Here is a 21,496-nt window from a genome sequence, read left to right as displayed (position 1 = left end):
CCACTTGGAATCAATAGCCAGAAAATTCTGGAGCCAAGATTTGAACCCTAGACGCTTTGTCAAGCTCATGTTCTATGCTTCCCTCACTTTGCCCATGTTTTTCTGTAGGTTCAGGTCACAATAACATTAACAGAAAGAATCAAAGCTATAGAATAAACCAGATGAAATGGGGTTGGGAAGATAGCTCAGTATCAGGGACACCTGACTTGCATTCAATAGGTTCTGACATATAATCCCAGAGCCACATTTTCCCCTCCCCCGACTCAATTTGGGTGGATCTAGTGGTTTTTCACATTACTAGGTCTGAACATCTCTGAATCCCAGGATCCTTGCCTCGAACTACCTGACCTGGTTGTCCCAGTATTGTTGGGAGTGGACCAGGGCCTCCCGGCCTCCATAAACAAAACAGTTTCTAATCTCTTGGGCAAGTGCTCTCGGCTCTGGCTGAGTTCTCCCTGGTACTTTTTATCATGCTTGTGCAGGGTCCACTGGTCAGCCATGGAGGGATATTCACAGGACAAGCATGTCTATATCTCCTGTGTCTGATGCTCTGTGGATAGTCCTTAAACACAATGACTTGCACTTCTTTCAGAACTCTGCCAAAATTGAAAGAATTTCTTTTGACTCAAAATTGAAAGAGTCAATTCAACCTTGCAGCCTTCTCTTTACTGAGCCTGACTCGCTGTCATGGGAACAACGCAGAGAGAGGGGTGAGATCACATGCTTCCAACGAAACTCATTCCCTCCATGTACCAAAGCTTTGACTCCAGACCTAGGTAATCTGATTGAGTATCTCAGTGCTGTTCCTTACCAGAATCTCTGTTAGTGTTCTGCTATGCCTGTTCCAGTGACATCTGCATCTTGACTCATTTTAGAACTCCAAGGTGGGATGGGCACTATACTATCACTTTGTTTGTTCTTGTAGTAGGCTCCAGGGGATGGAGATTGAAACCAGCATAGCAGACAGACATGCACTGGACGCATGATATAAGGCAACTCAAGCCCATCTTATTGGGTGCTCCCTTGCCTAGAAGCTCCTGCAGCTAGTCTTTAGACATCAAGACACAAAAATGGCATTACAGAGACCAGGAGGACTATTGCCCTTGGGATTTGTACCTCCAGGGTTCTAGAATGCACATATGTGCAAGGGTGTTATTTGACCCCACAAGGTTCTCCTGGCTTCATATTCTTTTCTTACCATCTTAAAATGCACAATAATTGCTCCCTCCCTGAGGGTCTCCCATTTTTGTTCCATACTCAACCATGCGAAAGATGCTGCTGATCTTGAATGCCTGTGTGTGGCCGGTGTGGTTCTCCAAGTCCCAGGGACACTCTGGAGGCTGTTTCAGGCCACCAAACTAACTTGATCCTGGTGTGCTGGGGAGTCTAAGCTTTTTTCCTAGGGACTCCTTCCCCCAAGGTCTGATGTTTGTGCCTGAGAACCTGCCCTACCCCTTCCACTTTGGTGCACAGAGGCTCAGAGGTTTATTCCAAGTATAAACAAAGGCAGCTACACTGTTCAGTTCTCAAAGTCGTCTATGTAACCTGTATGGAAGCTCCTTGAGTATGTGTATGTGGTAGGTGTGGGGTAGGAAAGACACTTTTTTGTTTGTTTGATTTTGTTTTTTGGGTCACACCCAGCAGTGATGCAAAGGGATTATTCCTGGCGGTGCTTGGGGGACCATATGGGATGCTGGAAACCGAACCCGGGTCGGCCACGGGCAAGGCAAATGCCCTACCCTCTGTACTATTGGTCCAGTCTTAGTACAGCCTTTTTTTAAAACAGTGTTTTAAAAAAAAGGTGGAAACAGCCTCATGTGAAGGGGCCCAGCTTGTCCCAGAGTTGGTTTTCCCCAGGAAACTCTGCACAAGGCAACTGACAACTGATCTCTGGTGACTTACTTGGGATTAGAGTAAATAAATCTTTTGGAACATCATTCCTTGTCATGTCACAGTAGCCATCTGACAGAATTCTTATGAGACTGACCTCCACTTCCCTGAACACTTTTCATTCAAAGGACCGGCCCTCCCCAGGGAGCCCATTGCGTCCTTGGTGAACAACTCTGTTTCTGGAGAGAGAGCCCTGAGCTGAGGCAACTCGGCACCACTGCAGCTCCCTCCAGTAAGCTGTGATTCTACTGCAACACCTTCATCTCAGGTGGCCTTATATTGGAGTCTTCTCAGGGGGCTCCTGGGCCTTCAGTAAGGCAGATAATGCTAATATGGGCCTATGAGTTGGGGGATCCCTAATCTGAAGAACCTGGGGACTTTAGTTTGTGTGTGTTCATGACTGCCATGAACATCCATGAAAAGAGCCACCTTTGCCCACTGGCTGGGACAGTCATCCATCTCTCAGCTGAGTTGCCAGCTCCAGTATTCCCCCCCCCCCACCTCAACAGCCCTCTGGTGCTCTTTCCTGCGCTCTCTCTTCATTGGTACATCCTTAAAATTAGTAGCATCTGGGGATAGAAAATTTGTGGAAAATAGACTTGCTTCCCAGTGTGGGATTTACACCTCTGGCAAGGAGCAGTGGATACAGGGAGATGAGACCCAGATCTAGAGCACAAAGCAGCCAACACTTTTCATCTCTGACACTGTCCGAAGTATCACCCCACTGTGGGAGTGTAAGAGCATTACTGTGTCTGCAGAACTGGAGAGTGAGTCCATGAGCTCTGTGACTTTCTAAGGATCCCAGTGTTATTTTACCCAAGTATCAAGCTCGCATTTTGGTGGTCACTCAGGGACAATTTCCTGTACCTTTGGAGTCATTAGTGTAAGCATCTGGGTGACCCTTCCTTTGCTTGGATAGTGTTGTCACTGGGCAGTATCTGGCCAGTCTCTTCCCCTGGCTCACTGACCATCATCCTACTGATGTTGTCCCTGTCTAGTTGCTATTAGGTCCTCTGGATGATGTTTTATGCTGTGCACAGTCAGGGATGAACAGAGAACAAAGGCAGATGTTAGCAGAAGTGAAGGTGAAGAACAGAGGTTGGGGCTAATCCGGTCAGGACTCCAATCCTGCCCAAGTCATGCATTAATAATGGTCATGTCAAGAGACACAGGCTCTTTGGGTCTTGGTATATTCCTTGCAAAAATTACCTGAAAAGTGCATCTCAGATACTTTGTAAAAATCTATTTGAATATTAGGGAGTTGTTTCTAGTTTATTCGAGGCACCACATCGTCCCAGTGACAGTTAGAGTGACTATAATGTGCCTGGGATTAAACATGGATCTACTGCAGGCCAAGAATACACTACACTTTGACTTAGCTTGAGATAAAGATCAGTTGGGGAAAAAATATGTCTGCTATCTCAGATTTCTAATACCTAAATAAACTCATTCTTTTTCTTTGTTTTCTGTACCAACTCTTATCTCTCAAATTAGCTTTGGAGCCACAAGCAAAATGACATTGGATTTGGTAATACTTCCTCTGACATCATTTCAATAGCCTCCACTTCATTTTCTCTCCCTCTTTTTCTAATTTTTTTTCCTGGGTTGGAAGAGCCACATCCTGTAGCTGATCCCCTTCCCCCTCACAATCCACACCAGAGAGAGAGAGAGAGAGAGAGAAAGGTATCCTCTTTGTTCAGGGAACCAAAACTGAATTTTAGCCCAACACTTTGCCACTGCAGAGACTTCAGATCCCAGATTATCCCAGGAGTCTCATGAAAATGATTCTTATTCTTGCTAATTACTGGGGTTCATACAAATACAGAGATGTCTAATGGAACTGGTATAAATGCAATCAGAAAATATAAGTATTTTATTAAAAAAATTTTAATTAAAAATTTGTGTTAGAAAAAAATTTCTGTAAACAGCGATGTATAGTGACCCCAGGAACAGGATTGGACACTCCCAGACAAGACACACTGGGAAGAGATAAAGGAGGAAGTAGCACTGTAGCACTGTCTTCCCATTGTTCATCGATTTGCTCGAGCAGGCACCAGTAATGTCTCCACTGTGAGACTTGTTGTTACTGTTTTTGGCATATCGAATATGCCATGGGTCTTGGTAACTTGGCGGGCTCTCCGAAAGTGACGGAGGAATTGAACCCGGGTCGGCCATGTGCAAGGCAAACCTGCTGTGCTCCATTAAAAAGAAAACTGGTAGAATTACAAAAGGAGAGGCATCAACTTCCTTCTCTTCAAAATGGTTGAGTGCCAGAGAAGGAAGCACTTTCCTTAGTGGAGATACAGAGCGAGACGAAAGGGATACAAAGAGAGACAGAGAAAGGAGAAGAATTGGGAAAGAGGCCACTCTCTGAGAGTAGATGCCCAAAATGCTCAGAGTTTGTGGTCAAATGAGCAACAGCCTGAGCAGAGCTTTGGCTGTTGGGTCTGCTGGGCACCTGAGGTGCAGATTAGCTAGTAGGCACAGACACTGATTCATGCTGAGTTCATGGGAGATGAGCAGAGCTTTTCTGAATGTCTCCTACAGCTCCTATCTAGTTAGGGGAAAGAAGAATTCAGCCTGCATGCCACCATGCCAGGGGCAAGGTGGAAATTAAAGCACATGCTTCAGTAGCTAAAAAGAACCTAAAACACCAACACCACGCGAGGCTGGCTTGAACAATAAATAGAAACTGCTGCTAAACACTGAAAACTGCTTCTGTCATTCTTCCATGACTCAGGGAGCTGCAGTTACCCTTCGCAATGAGAGTCGATGTAGTCTTCCCAAAGGCCATTGCTGTCTTCCTGCTCATCCATCTGTCACACCTTTATAGAAATACCCTTAGCTGATATAGGGGCAAAAGCAGAGTGGGATTCAACATCAAGTGGGAACTCTGGAAATGCTCTTAGGAAAAGAAACAGATGACATCAACCCAACAACATAGAACTTTAAGCTTTAGCTCTATAGTCTACTGGACAGAATAACCAAAGTCTAGTTCATACTGCAGCATGTTGACTGAAGTCCCGGACAGCAGCTGCTGGGGAGCCTGTGAGTCCAGGGAGGTCTGCAGAGGTCCCTGAGTCCAAGCCTCACAGCAAATAGCGTCTAAGAAACTGTTCCAAAAAGACAGGACTGAGGACAGCACACCAACCTGCTCTGTGGCTCACTCACTTCCAAAGAGGCAACAGCCAAACATGGCCAGACGTGACTATTTGATTCAGATTTCATCCCATGGACACAGGTGGCTAGTAGAATAATATTTCACGTGGAACACTGCAAACAGTGCCATAAAGCAGCAAGAAGCTGATGCTAAATCAAAACAAGTGGGTTGTCGTTTTCCAGACAAACCTTGAACACATGTTTAGCAGAAGCAGAGCATCTGCTCCTGTGCCTGAGGCCCCGGGGCCACCCACCAACCAGCTCAGAACTTGACAGTGGGAAGGCCTCTGAGAGCTACTACCCTCCACAGCCCTTCCAGGGGCCCTCCAAAGAGGCAGGGTGGGGCAGGGTGGGGGTAGGGATCATGCACAATCCAATTGGGTACCCTATAAAACACTGTGTTGGCCTGAAAATGCAACACAGACAGACCCTAAGGTGGTCCCTGAGTTACAAGTTCCTGTCCTATCGGACCACCCAGTAACTGTGTTGCTGCTAATGCTGGTCATCCCAGTCACCTTGCTGACCCACCTGTGAGTTTGTTCATCAGAGCTGTAAGAGTATCTTGCAACAGCAATGAGCAGTACTCATTGTTCCTCTTCATTAAACAGCCATTAGGCCCAGCCTGGGACCTGTGTTTTACATTCTTAATTTTATATGGTCTGCCTCTGGCCATTTTTGTTTTTCTCTGTCTCTTTTGTTTTCAATAAACATAATTTGTTTGAGGGCAGATTTCAATTAAAATCATCGATTCCTGGGATTTGAAGGAGGCAGGTGGCATCACCAAGGGCTCAAAGTCAGAGCTGACAGAGGAGGAGGAGGAGGAGAGAAGAAGGAAAAGTTGGCAGCATATTAAGGTATTTAAGTAGAGCCCTTACCCAGACACAGGGACAACAGGACACAAGGGATTTGACCTCATCTGATAGCTTCTCTTGTCTTTGGTGGGCTGGGTGGAGGTCTTCCAAATTTATGCACAAAACTAATTCCCAGAAGCTATGAATTGACTTTGGATGACACAAAAAGCAACTACTACTTTGATGGCCAAAGGTGGGATGAAATATTGGAACAAGTGAGGAGATACTGTGTTTCTGAAATAATTCATTTATCATTGTCCCCAAGAACTGTAGGAGTGACTTGAACACAGAGCCAGAAGTAGCTCCAGAGTAGCACTGGGCATGTCCCAATTGTCCCCTTCCTTTCAATAATAAATTTTAGAAAATTTTTAAAGAGTTCACAGAATTATAGGCATAAGAAAAGTTTATTGGAGAAAAATGGTGCTTGCAAAGATGTAACTGAAAACTTTATGCCAAAGTAAAAGACTCAGAGTAAATGACCTAGTCTTGTGCTTTGTTGGGGTTTATATGCCCTTTCCTGAATGTAGGATCCTCAACCTTGGGGAAATGTTTATGTCATTTAGTCAAGCTCAGGATATTTTTCCCTTATTGTTCAGATGATCCCTCCATTCTATTGGTATTTTCTTGAGTTGTTATAATTTAGCATCTGAACTTTATGTGAATAAAACATATGCTAAGACATGCCAGAGGAGAAAACACATGATTATCTCCCACTGTGGTTGCCTGAGAGATGTCTCCTTACGGATCTCATGTACCCTGGCTCTGTGTTTTGGAAGAAGGGACATGCTGGGTAGTGGCATTTTATAACTGTGTCACCCCTTAACCTCTAAACGGAAGTTTATCGACCCAATAATGGATTAAAGGATTATGAATTTACAGCACTAGTTCCTACAAGGTTAGGGCAGCAGGAGTAGGACTAGACCTTTGGTTTCTTACAGCTTTGCCTGATTGGTTAAAATGCTTTGTTATGCAAAACTACAGATCAAAATTTTCTTCCCCTTCACTTGAGAAAATCATGCATTTCCAGAGGCTATTTAGTCCCACATATTCATGCTCTGTCTCTAGACCGGATCTGATCCCAAATTGTTCTAATTGTCTGCAAATTTGAGTTTCTGACCCAACTGCATGGACACTGTTTAATGTAAGGAAGGAGAAAACCAATTATGTGCTTCTGAGGTGCACACGCTATAGAGAAAGCATGTGAACCACCTTTCAACTTGACAGCACCTTCACAGAACAATTCAGAGCTCCTGACACACCTCAGAATTGGTTCTTCAGTAGACTGGTATAGAGAGGTCAGACTCACTGCCTGGCATACAGTGACCCCTAGAGGCACCAGGTGGCGCTGCAACTTCAGTTACTCCCTTTCTGCCGTCACAACAACCCTTTAAAGAATATTATTTCTTTTTTTTATTTTAATTTTTATTAGTGAGACACCATGAGGTACAGTTGTAGACTTACAAAGTTTTGTGCTTGGGTTTCAATTATACAATGATCAAATACCCAACCCTCCACCAGTGCCCATTTCCCACCACCACGGATCCCAGTATCCCTCCCACCCCCCTCCCCCCCAACCTACCCTGTCTCTGTGGCAGGGCATTCCCCTTTGTTCTCTCTCTCCTTTTGTGTGTTGTGGTTTGCAAAAGAGACATTGAGTGGCAATCATGTTTGGTCTATAGTCTACTTTCAGCATGCTTCTGCCATCCTGGGAGGATCCTCCCAACACCCTTGATTTGGTGCTCCCTTAAAGAATATTATTTCTGAGAAGTGGTACTAAGTAATAAACAAAACCTACCTTGCCTTAAACATCACTTCAAATATCATCATATAATTCTTGTAATTCTACATACGTTGATATGTAAAATTCTAAACCGAAGGACTAATAAGAGGAACTTTTAAAAATGAGGTTAGCATTTTATAAGATCTTATTATATGAGATCAGTATTACCTGGATACAAGGCCAAAAGAAAAGATGGCAGATATCCCTCATGATCATGAAAAAAATATCAACAAGGCACTAGTAAATTGAATCCAGAAACATAAAGAGGATAAAAAACTTCCTGACCAAGGAAGATTTATCCCTCAAATCAAGGCTGGCTCAAAACTTAGAAAGCCAATTAGCATAATCAGCCATAGCAACATAATAAAGAAAAATAAATGAGATAATCTCAGTAGATAACTTTAACAATGTTTAACATCTGTTGATAATTTCAAAACTATCAAAATATCAGAAGAGAAGAGAATTGCTTTTAGTTAATAAAGAATTCCCACACAAGCAAAACAAAATGATAAAAAACCTAGCTAACAATACAGCAAATGGTGAATAGATCCTGACTAGCTTCCCTCTAAACTAAGAATCAAGACACCGGAGGATGGAGGCTCTAGTGGGAGGTAAGAGTAAGAAATGTGATCTGGGTCCAGAGAAGTAGAGCAGCAGGTAAGGTGCTTGCCATGCAGGCGGCCAACCAGGGTTTGATCCCCTGTACCCCAAGCCCTGCCAGGAGTGATCCCTGGCACAGTGTGCCCCCCCAAACAAACAAAAAGTCTGCATTTAAGAAAAAAATATGTCAACAAAGTATCCCCATAGAAAATTTTAAAGATTCTATGGAAAACACATAAGGATTAATAAACAAGTTTGGCAAGGCCACAGAATCTATGCTGCCTAGTGAATGACTATAAGCTAAAATTTTAAGGAAAAAAGTTTAATTTACCATCGTACCACAAAATAATGACAAATACTTAGGTACATATATAACAAAATATTAACAAATCTGTATTCTGAAGGAATTACGCTGATAAAAATAAATCCCAAAAGACTTAGAATTATAGAGACTTACCATTTTCAATGGTTGGAAGTAAGTGTTGTGAATGTCAGTTGCTTTCAAAATTTATTTATAGATTAAACTCTATCAATTGTCTGATTCTAAAATCTATTCTAGGAATTCAAAATCAATATTTGAATTTAAAATTTATATGGATAATCAAAGCCAAAATAATTTTGATGATTAACAGAGCAATAATGTAAAAAGGAAAACAGATGAATTCAGCAAAACAGAAACTTACATAGCTAATTATTTTTTGGCCAAATACACAGTAATCTGATAAGAAAGTATAAGAAAGTCTTTTCCATTACTAAAGTTGAATCAACTGGTTGCTTATATGGGAAAAAAAAAACACCTTAAACCCTAACTCATGTTACACAAAAAAGTTTAGTGTAATATAAACACAAAGCTAAAACCAAAAAATAAGAGTTCTAGAACAAAATATTAAACAATACTTTTTGAACTTGAAATAAGATATAGAAACAAAGTGTTGACTCACAAAATTAAAAAATTGTATATTAAATTTATAAAAATAAAACATTAAATCCTTAAAAATACTGTGAAGGATATTAAAACAAAAGTCATGGATATGCAACATATATAACAGGCCAAAGACTCATTTGAAATACAAAAATCACTTGTTATTAATAATGAGACAAAAGACTGCTTCCTCACCATCCCAACAAATAGGGGGTAAAGATTGTGTTTGTCTGTTTGTTTGCTTGTTTTGGTTTGGGGGTCACATTCAGCGATACTCAAGGGTTACTCCTGGCTCTGAACTCAGGAATTACCCCTTGTGGTGCTTGGGGGAACATATGGGATGCGGGGCTGGATGTGAGGATGATCTGGCTTCAACATCTGTCATCTTATTGATCTCCAGGATTGATTTGACCTATCTGGCTGGCTAGGCAGGTGTCCCCTTCCTCTCTCACGGGTTCATGTGCTTCCCTCCTGAAACAGCCTCCCCTCCCCAACTCCGCCACACACACACCAAATAGAGATGGACCACTCTTCTGTTTTATGAGTAGCTGCACTCCCCCTGTAGAACCTACAATCAAGCTCATGTGGGTTGCCAGGGCTCTAACCCTGGTCAGCCACATGCAAATCAAACATCCTACCTGCTGTACTATCGCTCTGACCCTCCAAAAGAAAAAAATTTATTAAAACAAATATTTTTATCATAGAATATACAGAGATGATCCAAGAACATTTAAACAATATATTTTAAAATGTATATTAAATTTATAAAAATAAAACATTAAATCTTTAAAAATACTGTGAAGGATATTAAAATAAAAGTCATGGATATGCAACATATATAACAGGTCAAAGACTCATTTGGAATACAAAAATCACTCTTTATTAATAATGAAACAAAGGACTGCTTCCTCACCATCCCAGCAAATAGGATGCTCAGCAACATTTATCACCAAGGAAACATTAAAGTCAAAATGAGAAGTAACTATACACCCTGGGAATGCTAACTTTAAAGTCTTATTATTCAAATAAGCCAGACCCACCTCATTGGCTGCAAATGGTGGAATGATGTCATCATATGTCACTTGGGCATTAAACAAATCCTAATGAGCTAAAAATGTGCTTGTTTTAGCTAACTGACCTCCTGGGCCTTCATAAACCACTTGATAAACATTCTCATATAATGATTTCCAGAGAGCCAACTGTGACTTCCAAACCTTATAAGAAAGCCCCCAGGCCTCTGGCCCCTGCTCTGGATGCCTGCTATGGCACACGCGTGTCCTTCATGGCCCCCACACAACCCAGAAGTGTGTGCTGACAATAATTGAAAGCAGGGAGAAGAGTGGAGCCAGACCCTAGTCCCCCACTCTTTCTGGACAGTGCTACCATACTCTCCGCCTTTGTCTTGAGTGTTACATGAGGGAAAGTCCTGCCTGGAGGAGTGGAAGCAAAGCAGGGATTCTAGGCTGGCTCTGTGGTGGGTATTCCTGGACCTCAGTGGAAATGGGTCAGAAACAACATTCGTATGCTGTGAAGGAGCTGGGAGACTGAGAGTCCAGTGGTTGAACTGGGACCTATCCACACGTTCTGTGAGTGTTGGGCAGAGGGGAAGCCTGATCAGAACACAAGTGAGGCCTGGCACTTTAGAGATTCGAGTGCTCCCTCATGCGGTGGCCATAGGTCCAGCAAGCAGGGATCTACTCTTGGGAGAATAGATGCTCCTCAGGTCTCAGGGTTAACTTCATCTGACCTGGAATCACTGGGCCTGTGGTATCTGGCAGCTGTGCAGGAGTCCCCTCACCACAGCCCATGTGGATACTTGGCATGGTTTTTCTCACAATTATAAGGTGATAGAGACTATTTCTGTTTCCTGGGTAAATTAGCAAAACATATGCATAACCTCCCAGTTGAACCTGATTTCAATGACCAATAATAAATGACTTGAGAAAGAAGCTGAGATATATATGGATACAGATACTCAATGTATATTTACTATTATATATGTTGTTTAATACCCATGTTACATATGGTCAAATCATTTCACTATATATACTCATATATACACTATTGTCATTAAAAAAGATTTTAAAAGATGGAAGTGTGCTCTCTTTGGGACAAAATGGAAGAAACTCATAATGATAATGATAAGTGAAATAAGAAAGTAAAAGACAATAACCAACCTTACTCAATCTGTACAATAACTGAAAAACTTCCCTAAAGCCACAGAGTCTTCAGGGTCGGAACCATATCTCCAACCATCTGTATCAAATTTTAGAGACAACTTCACCCTTCTATGGGGGAGAAATGTCATTTGCCTGCCCTGTAATGAATCCACTTGGGAAGGCTTTTGTGAAGAAGGTGAACTTGTAAAGCATGGAACATGCTCAGTCATTGAAATCATTATATGAAGAAGTGGCAGGGCATGAGATCCACATACCTCTGTGTCAATCTCAGCCCCTTCTTCCTAGACCCTGGGGCTGATGCACCTGAATTAATCTGGATTAAAAGCTTACTGGATCTGGAAGCTGCCCTAAACTCCTGCATTTGGCCCCACACCTTCTGTTCACTAGTTTAGAAGGACAAGGGAGAGAGACCGCCACACAAGAAGGCACTTACTTGTTTCAGGATGCCTTTGCTTGGGAGTCAAGTCCCCTTCCAGATCCTCATGACAAGACAATGGGTCCTGCTTCTATCCACTCTGCTCTGTGGCTTGGCTGGCCCCATTCCTCTGTTTCAACAAAGCCTGATGCTGGACTTGGCCAAGGTCCTTCTGGAAAATTATGTCTTCCCAGAGCACCTGGTGGGGATGCAGGAAGCCATTGAGCAGGTCATCAAGAATCCTGAGACTCTCACTATTTCAGACCCCCAGACTCTGGCCCAGGTTCTGACTACTGGGGCACAGAGCTTCCTGAACGACCCTCACCTGGTCATCTCCTATGAGCCCAGTGCCCTTGAGGCTCTCGAGCAGCAAGTTCCAGAACTCACCAACCTCACACAAGAGCAACTGCTGGCCCAGATGCAGAATCACTTTCACCACCAGATTCTGGAGGACAACGTGGGCTACCTGCGAATGGATGACATCCCGAGTCAGGAGGAGGTGAGCATGCAGGGGGCCCTCCTGGTGGCCAGCGCCTGGGAAAATCTCACAGCCACATCTTCCTTAGTGTTGGATCTTAGACACTGCACGGGAGGCCGTGTCTCTGGCATCCCCTACCTCATCTCCTACCTCTACCCAGGAAACACGGCCCTGCATGTGGACACCATATATGAGCGCCCCTCCAATACCACCACTGAGCTCTGGACCCTGCCCCGGGTCCAGGAAGAGCGGTATGGTGCAGACAAGGATGTAGTGGTTCTCATCAGCAACCTCACTGGGGGTGTGGCTGAGAACATTGTTTACATCCTCAAACAGATGCGCAGGGCTATTGTGGTGGGTGAGCAGGGTGTGGGGGCTGCTCTGGACCTCCAGAAGCTGAGGATAGGACAGTCTGATTTCTTTGTCACCCTGCCTGTCTCCAGGTCTCTGGGACCCATGGGCAGGGGTAGCCAGACACAGGAGGGCAGCAGGGTGCTGCCCTATGTAGGGGCACGGGCAGATCAGGCCCTGGAGAAAGCCCTGGCCATCCTCACACTGCGCCGTGCCCTCCCAGGTGTCATGCAGCGCCTGCAGGAAGCCCTGCAGGACCACTATGCGCTGGTGGACCGTGTACCCACCCTGCTGCACCACTTGGCCAGCATGGACTTGTCTGAGGTCGTCTCCGAGGAAGATCTGGTTGTTAAGCTCAACACTGGTTTGCAGGCTGTATCACAGGACCCCAGGCTTTCAGTTCAGGCTGTGATGCCCAAAGAAATCTCTTCTGGGTCTGAGGCTGGGGCTGATGAGTCCCCAGAGATGGTTCCAACAATGCCTAAGGATGACTCAGCGCTGCAGGCCCTGGTGGACTCTGTGTTCCAGGTGTCAGTGCTGCCTGGCAAGGTGGGCTACCTGCGCTTTGACAGTTTTGCGGAGGCCTCTGTGCTGGGCGTGTTGGAGCCCTATATCCTGCGCCAAGTGTGGGAGCCCCTGCAGGACACAGAGCATCTCATCATGGACCTGCGCCAGAATCCCGGGGGGCCATCCTCAGGGGTGCCCTTGATACTCTCTTACTTCCAGGGCCCCAACACCGGCCCTGTGCGTCTCTTCACCACCTACAACCGCCACACCAATGTCACCCAGGACTATTTTAGCCACCCAGAGCTGCAGGGCCGGCATTACGGCACCCGCAGTGGGGTGTATCTGCTCACCAGTCACCACACTGCCACCGCTGCGGAGGAGCTGGCCTTTCTCATGCAGTCTCTGGGCTGGGCCACGCTGGTAGGTGAGGTCACGGCAGGAAACCTGCTTCACACCTACTCAGTGCCCCTGCTGGAGGGGCCAGAAGGTGGCTTGGCACTCACGGTACCTGTACTCACCTTCACTGACCACCACGGGGAGTGCTGGCTGGGGGGCGGTGTGGTGCCCGATGTCATTGTGCTGGCCGAGGAGGCCCTGGACAGAGCCCAGGTGGTGCTGAGCTTTCACCAAAGCCTGGCAGCTTTGGTGGAGGGCACCAGGCACCTGCTGGAGGTGCACTATGCCCACCCAGAGGTAGTGGGGCAGACCAGTGCCCTGTTGCAAGAAAAGCTAGCCCAGGGGGCCTACCACACAGCAACAGACCTGGACTCACTAGCCTCCCAGCTCACAGCTGACCTGCAGGACATGTCTGGGGACCACCGTTTGCTCGTGTTCCACAGTTCTGATGAGGTGGCAACCGAGGAGGAGCCCCCGCCAGCCTCCATGGTCCCCTCCCCAGAGGAGCTCTCCTATCTCATTGAGACCCTGTTCAAGACAGATGTGTTACCTGGACAGCTAGGCTACTTGCGTTTTGATGCCATGGCCGAGCTGGAGGCTGTGAAGGCCATTGGACCACAGTTGGTGCGGCTGGTGTGGCAGGAGCTGGTGGACACGGCTGCCCTGGTCATCGACCTGCGCTACAACCCAGGCAGCTATACCACAGCCGTGCCACTACTTTGCTCCTACTTCTTTGAGGCAGAGCCCTTCCGGCACCTGTACTCCCTCTATGACAGGAACACCTTGAGGGTGACAGAGGTGAAGACCCTGCCCCAGGTAGCCGGCCGCCGCTATGGATCCCGCAAAGACCTCTACATCCTGGTGAGCCACAGCAGTGGATCGGCTGCAGAGGCCTTTTCTCGCAGCATGCAGGATCTGCAGCGGGCCACAGTCATTGGGGAGCACACAGGCGGGGGGGCACTCTCCGTGGGCATCTACCAGGTGGCAAGCAGCCCCATATATGCCTCCATACCCACACAGATAGCCATGAGTGCCAGCACAGGAGAATCTTGGGACCTGGCTGGGGTGAAGCCTGATGTCATTGTGCCTGCGAGTGAGGCCCTCTCCACAGCCCAGGACATAGTGACCTTACGCGCCAAGGTGCCCACAGTGCTGCTGACAACAGGCAAGTTGGTGGCTGATAACTACGCCTTCCCAGAGCTGGGAGCCAAGATAGCTGCCAGGCTGAGTGGCTTGCAGAGTCACTATGCCAGGGTGACCTCAGAAGAGGTCCTGGCAGAGATGCTGGGCGCTGACCTGCAGCTGCTGTCAGGGGACCCACACCTGAAAATGGTGCATGTCCCTGAAGATGCCAGGGACCATATTCCTGGGATTGTGCCCACGCAGGTAAGACACTGGGAGACAGGACCCATGGCTCCTGGAGCGGTTGGTTGATTTTCCACTAACTGGGAGTTTGCTTACAGTGTGAGGCGATGACTTCTAGACTTAGTTTGGAGTTGAAGTCTCCCCTGTCACCCCTCTGTTCCACTGTTACACTTCTGTAGAATTTTGGCATTCATAGAAACTCCATTTGCAAGCAACTCCATTTCCGATGATGGAAGAGGGATATCCCTCTTGACCAGGTGGGTGCGAAGTGTTTTCATGGGTTATCATTCTCAGTTTGGGCAAAGGCAGCATCTGAGACATCTCTCAAATTTTCAAATGGAACAGGTCTTGAAACCTCTTAACTCTTTCTGAAACTTGCACTCCTTTCCAATTTTCCTGAGTTTTAAATTCTGTGGTTCTCTTGATCCTTTAACTGGACTGCCCAATCTTTCAGATCCCTTCCCCTGATGTCTTTGAAGATCTGATCAAGTTTTCCTTCCACACCAATGTGCTTGAGGGCAACATTGGCTACTTGAGGTTTGACCTGTTTGGAGACAGTGAGCTGCTCACACAGGTCCCCGAGCTGCTGGTGGAGCATGTTTGGAAGAAGATTGTGCACACAGATGCCATGATCATCGACATGAGGTCAGTGAGCCAGAGTTAAGATCCTGGTGGGATTGGGCCACTGTCAGATATAGTCAGATGATGGGCATAGAAAGGAAGGATCCTGATTCAGGGCTGGAACTGAAAAAGAAGTACTAGCTGTCTGGCAGTCAGGCTTCAGGCACTAACCTGGGACTTCTCGTTTAACTGGCTATGTGGGGTCCCAGCACTGGTTTGTTTTTGTTTGTAACCCCTCAGAAATACCACGGAGCATTCTAGGTTAATAACTGGAATAAATTGATGGTCCGCAAGTTTGCCTGATTATTGGGTTCAAATGGGTGGAGGGAAACAGATTTTACTCCCTGTCCACCACACCCAACCCCACTCCACTTACTGAAGATGATCCTGGGCTGAGATCTGGTGGTCTGGATTTTGTCACATTCTTAAAAACAACCTACCAACATGCTCAGGAGTACAGGAAAGAGTGCCAGAAAGAATTTGCAAATGCAACACTGTTATTACTAAGAGAATTATTTGCACCATAAAGTGATTGTTAGAATGAAAATGTTTTCAGACCTCCGTGAGACAAGATGTGCCTCACACTAGGTGAGTTTCTCTCAAAGAGAAGAAAGAATGCCTTCAGGCTGTGCTTCCTCTCAGGTGGGTTGGGATGGGGTCCTGATACACAACTTTTCCTGGAATATTCCTGAGGCAGAGAGATGCAGCTGCTCTCCAGGTATGCAGACCTCACTCTCCCCAGCTCTAGAGAAAGGTGATCAGCAACAAGAGCTAGTCCCCATTTCAGCTCCTACCTCTGTCATCCAATACCTTCTATGGTTCTTAGGGGGCTCTGAGCCCCAGAAGCGAGTTCCCCTCTCTGGAAAATAAAATATTTTAAATAAAATAAAATATTTTCCAAGGGTTTAATTTCTGTGTCCCAGAACTCACTTTTGTGGCTTCCTGTAGTACCTGATTGTTTCTTTCTTCAAACCCATCTTTTGATCATCAAAGCAGTCCTCATGAGGCTCTGCTATCAATAATTTTTTACTTGTTTGGGGATCAGGTCATACTTAGTGGTGTTTAGGAACTACACCTGGCTTGGTGTTCTGGAGGAACTCTTGGTTGTATTTGGAGGATCAGATAGTACCAGGAATAGAAAACAGGCCTTTTGCACTTAAAGCATGTACCTTAGTTGGTGAGCTCTCTCCCTATCTCCCGCCCCCCTCCACCCCCACACACACCCTCAGTAATCCTTTTAAGAAGAGGATTAGTGTGTTGCTTAGAGAACCTACCAAATTTGGAGGTTTAGATGCTGGGATCATTGACCTTGAGCCCCACTGAGGCCATCCTAAACCATCAAGTGAAGAGGCTCTAGAGACTCTAAAGACACTGCCAGCCAGATTTTTTTTTTTGGCTGATGTGGATGGGGGCCCAGGTAAAGGTAAGGTAAAGGCCCTCCCGTTGATCGTCGATTTGCTCGAGCGGGCCCAGTAACGTCTCCATTGGAGACTTTGTTGTTACTGTGTCTGGCATATCGAATACTCTCGGTAGCTTGCCGGGCTCTCCGAGAGGGGCGGAGGAATCGAACTCGGGTCGGCCATGTTGGCCGCTTGTAAGGCGAATGCCCTACCCGCTGTGCTATCGCTCCAGCCCGGGGGCCCAGGAAGATCATGCAATAAGTCAACTCCAAAGGCCTAGGCAGGAACAGGCTCCCTGGACCCCTCTGTAGCTCCAGTTGCTCTGAGAACACCACCACAGTGAGTGCCATGTTAGAATCCGTCAACCAAAGTGACTTCTGGATCTCATTCACTTTTAAACATAAAAATTTGGGGGAATTTGTATGCTCTGCTCACAGCAGTAGTAGTATAGGAGAGCAACCCATGATCAGTAACCTGGCAGGGGGAATTTATCAACAAGTTTATGAGTGGGATTTTTTAAAGAACCTTTAAAGTAATGCATATTATACACATCACATTAGGTTCATATGTGATCAGAAGGGGTGTGAGGTAAATAGGCACTATTTCTAAATAAATTTGACCACAAACTCTCTTTTTTTCAAGAGACATGTACTCTGGAAAATACCCACCATGGAATGTTGTTGGAGAGACTGAGGCTACCTGGTATCAGAACCCTCCATGAAGCAAGGGCCTCACTTTGAGCCCAGCCCCTTAATGGTGTCTATCCTCCTTCCCTCAGATTCAATGTTGGTGGCCCCACCTCATTCATCTCGGCCCTGTGCTCCTACTTCTTTGATGAAGGCTCTCCAATTCTGCTAGACAAAATTTACAGCAGGCCCAATGATTCTGTCAGTGAACTCTGGACCCACACTTGGCTCGCAGGTGTGTAAAGAACCCTTTATGTTTTATTCTTACTGTAGGAGTTTCCAGAATATAGGGGTGAATAGCTTGGATTCAGAATATTAACTGGAATATAATCCCTCATCTGGTGTGCTGTACTTCATGAACCATTTATCCCAAAAGTTAAAGAAAAACAAATCCTAACCTTGTCAAAAACTTGCATAATGTCACCCAGCTAAAAAGTGAACGTGTCAAGATTTGAACAAAGAATTTGTTTTAATCCAGCATACCCCCAGCCTAGACAACAAACCTGAAAGACAGGTACAGAACTCCAACGATTCTTCTGCCCAAACCAAACTCACAGTTTGATTTGGTGATGTTACTGCCACAGTTCAATGCATCTGACTAAAGACAGTTAGTTCATGGCTCTAATGGACTGCTGTTATCTCTCTTGGACTCAGAGCAATGAACAGAGGAGCAATGAGAGTCTGTGTGCTGAAAAATCACATTCTTGCAGCAGCCCAACACCAGCTGTTCTCCATGCCCCTTTTGAAACTTGCAGAACCATGGTACCTATATTCTTATCAACATGATAGACCTGGGAGACAAACAAAATGTGCATTTGAACAGAAATGTGCCTCATACCTATATTTTTTGAAGGGGAATCTCCTAAGTAGTGCTGGGGAGCCCAAGTATCTCCTGCAGATGCTCAAGCAACAGGGCCAGCAGTTTAGGGCAGGGTCTGAGGAGGCAGTGTTACTCAGGTCCTGTGGTGGTGGGGACCACGAGGACCACCCTATGGTGGTGGGGGACTAGAATGCTCCAGAGGTCATTTCAGAAATATTGAAAATAAAGATATAAATAAATTGAGTTTAGTTCAAGTTAAAAATAGAGTCAGACATACAAATCATGGAGCCCTAAATTCGTGATATTAATGTGACAGAAGACACTTCCATGTGTGATCATTGAATATTGAAATGTGACTCATGTGAATGACAGGTTTTGAAGACATTTTATAGGGGGAAAAATACACAATATCTCTTTAGTTATGTGACTCATTAATTATACTCATTATGTCACATTCATTATGCCAAAAGTAAATGTCCTCTGTGGCTCATGCTCTGGTCTTATTTCTTAATTGGGGGTGTTCCCAAGCATTGCCCAAAAGGTCAGTGGATGCTCACAGTAATATTAGGTCAATTGATTCAGTTGTACAGCCCAAGGATGTAAGGATGCAGTGATTCAAGGACCTGTGGCTCTAGGAACACCTAGCATGTCATGGTGGTGCTTAGGGACCTCCACTGCTACACCCAGTGATACTCAGAAGACCATGTGGTGTATAGGATTGAACCTTAATCCCTGTGTGTCTCTTGGCTCACTCAAATTACATTTCTATTTGATATCTCTGTCTTAAGGATGATTGCTGTTGGGTAACAAGTTTCACTTTACTGAGGGTCTAAAGTGAGAAATGAGATTCTGAGCAGACTCATGATTTATGAAGAGAAAGCAAAGCAGTTTCTTGGGAAAGACAAACTTTTCCTCATTATCCAGCATTAAGAAAATTTGCGGGGGATGGGGGGCTCTCACGCACCTACACACCCTCCTCTCTATAGGTAAAGGTTGTATGGGGAAGGCAGGTACCACTAGAGGTGACTTGGTTCTCCTCTGTCTTCTAGGTGAGTGCTATGGCTCCAAGAAGAGTGTGGTCATTCTGACTAGCAATGCGACAGCTGGTGCAGCAGAAGAATTTACATACATCATGAAGAGACTGGGACGTGCACTGGTCATCGGGGAGGTGACCAGTGGGGGTTGCCAGCCTCCACAAACATACAACGTGGATGACACCCATTTGTACATCACCATCCCCACGACCCACTCAGTGGGAGCTGCAAACGGCAGCTCCTGGGAAGGCATGGGAGTGGTGCCTCATGTGGCTGTCCCTGCAGATGTGGCCCTCACCAGAGCCAAGGAGATGCTCCTACCCAATGTGCTGAGGGCATAGCAGAGCCCCAGCCTGCAGGGCCTTGGGGAATTTATGTAGGAACTCTGATCCACATATCAGGACACTCTTGCATGTGATCCTGCCTGAGTTCCTCCCCATTCTAGAGCAGGAAAGGCCTGTTGAGCTCTGGCTAGGCTTAAAAACACAGCTGCACTTGGAACCATCCGCCCAATCACTTCACCATGGCCAGCATTTTCTCCGGCATCTAGAGACAGGAATTTTGCCTCACTCAAAGCCACTCTTTCAGTGTAGTTATAATCAGGGGAAGTGTGTTCAGATCCATCCTCATGCAGGCTTTTCTGTCCTGGTCCCTGATGCTTTCACTGTCAATTAGGGCATTTGTCCAGTAACTATAACATGAATTACAGTCGCTAGAGACATGTATCATTTTAGTGGCCACAATTTTTTGAAGAATTTTTAAAAGAAGGTAAAATGTAGGATTACACTGTTTTTGTCTTTCCTGCGTAGCCTCAGGTCTTATTTCTTGATTGGGGGTTGTTTAGGTTTATTGGGTTGCTCCCATCACAGTACTCCCATTCCTCTGTGTTTATTTGTAACTTCTTTCTTTGTGCTCTGTGTATTGTTTTTCTCTTCTCCCTAAGTCCTTTGCATAGTTTATTCAGAGCAATGTCCTTTTTGTATGGACACAAGTAGACAGTATATGCTATGCTTTTGTAACATGACTCTCAGTGTTATTTTACTCCTGGGCATCTGGTCTCTCACCTAAGTCTCAGCTGCCCTTACTTCCTAGTGCCCCTAAAAGCAAGATCCTGATGAGGGACTGGCTGGAACTAGGGCAAGTGGTAAGCTGTGTGCTACCCTGACATCAAGATGGGCCTGGCCAAAGTGCCTAATGCTTAACTCTAAGTTAAGAGCTTGGTCATGGACAAATGATCAAAAAAGTAATAACTAGACTCGGACCCTGCTAGGATTAGGAATGATTAATCTGGCCTGAGCTCTGTAGTCTTAGTCTGTGGCAAGATGTTCCCAGGAGGGTTTCCCTAAAAGCCTCAATGTATCTCTTACTGTGTCCATACAAAAATAACTAGTATTAAGATGTTGATAGAGTTATTGGACTGAGGAAAGGAGAAAAACACCTTAGGAGGTATTTTACCCTTGGGCAGTCAGGAAGGGCTTTGGAGTACCTCTATGAACCTGCTAGGTCCTCAGGAAGTGCTTTCTTATGTTGATTTTGCTACCTGACTGGGTGCAGTGTCAGTCCAGTGTGCTGGGGAGTTGGAGAGACAAGAGAGCTGGAGAGAGGGAGAGAGCAGGAGAGGATGAGAGAGAGAGAGAGCAGGCGGCAAGGTTGAGTGGGGACAGACTAGCAGGGAAACAGAGAGAGAAGAATGTAGAAGAATACAGGAGCAGGCTTGTGGAGAGAGCGAGCCCAGGCTGAGAGATGGAGCACAGAGAGATGAGCGGGAGACTGGAGGAGATAGGAATGAGGGGTAGTGTGAGAATAGAATGGGAGGCTCAGAGAGACTGGGGTGGGTGCATGAGGTGAATGGAATAAACGGCATCTGATCAATCAACCGGCTTGGCCCTCATTTTGTCCACCATCTGCCCCACGGCTCGGACTGCCCTGGCTGTGGGAGCAGCCAAGGCCCACCCCGACTCGCAGGCGGCTATGGGAAGAGCTGTTGGGGCCACCCCCCTGGCCAATCCTGGAGGTTTTATACAGTAAAATATATTTTTTT

At 45.8% G+C, this 21,496-nt stretch overlaps 1 protein-coding gene across 1 annotated transcript; it reads left to right on the top strand.

Annotated features, from left to right (window-relative positions):
• The first annotated feature begins 11,864 nt into the window (after positions 1-11,864).
• On the top strand, positions 11,865-19,796 carry RBP3 (retinol binding protein 3). Its single transcript, XM_056130515.1, has 4 exons — positions 11,865-14,915; positions 15,349-15,539; positions 17,694-17,836; positions 19,471-19,796. The coding sequence occupies exons 1-4, from the start codon at positions 11,865-11,867 to the stop codon at positions 19,794-19,796; spliced, it is 3,711 nt and encodes a 1,236-aa protein (XP_055986490.1).
• Positions 19,797-21,496: the final 1,700 nt, after the last annotated feature.

The sequence above is a fragment of the Sorex fumeus genome, unplaced genomic scaffold (genome assembly GCF_029834395.1).
Source record: "Sorex fumeus unplaced genomic scaffold, SorFum_2.1 ptg000078l, whole genome shotgun sequence".
NCBI classification, from domain to species: domain Eukaryota; kingdom Metazoa; phylum Chordata; class Mammalia; order Eulipotyphla; family Soricidae; genus Sorex; species Sorex fumeus.
The sequence above is the reverse complement of the archived record's forward strand: the minus strand, read 5'-3'. Positions and strand labels throughout refer to the sequence as shown.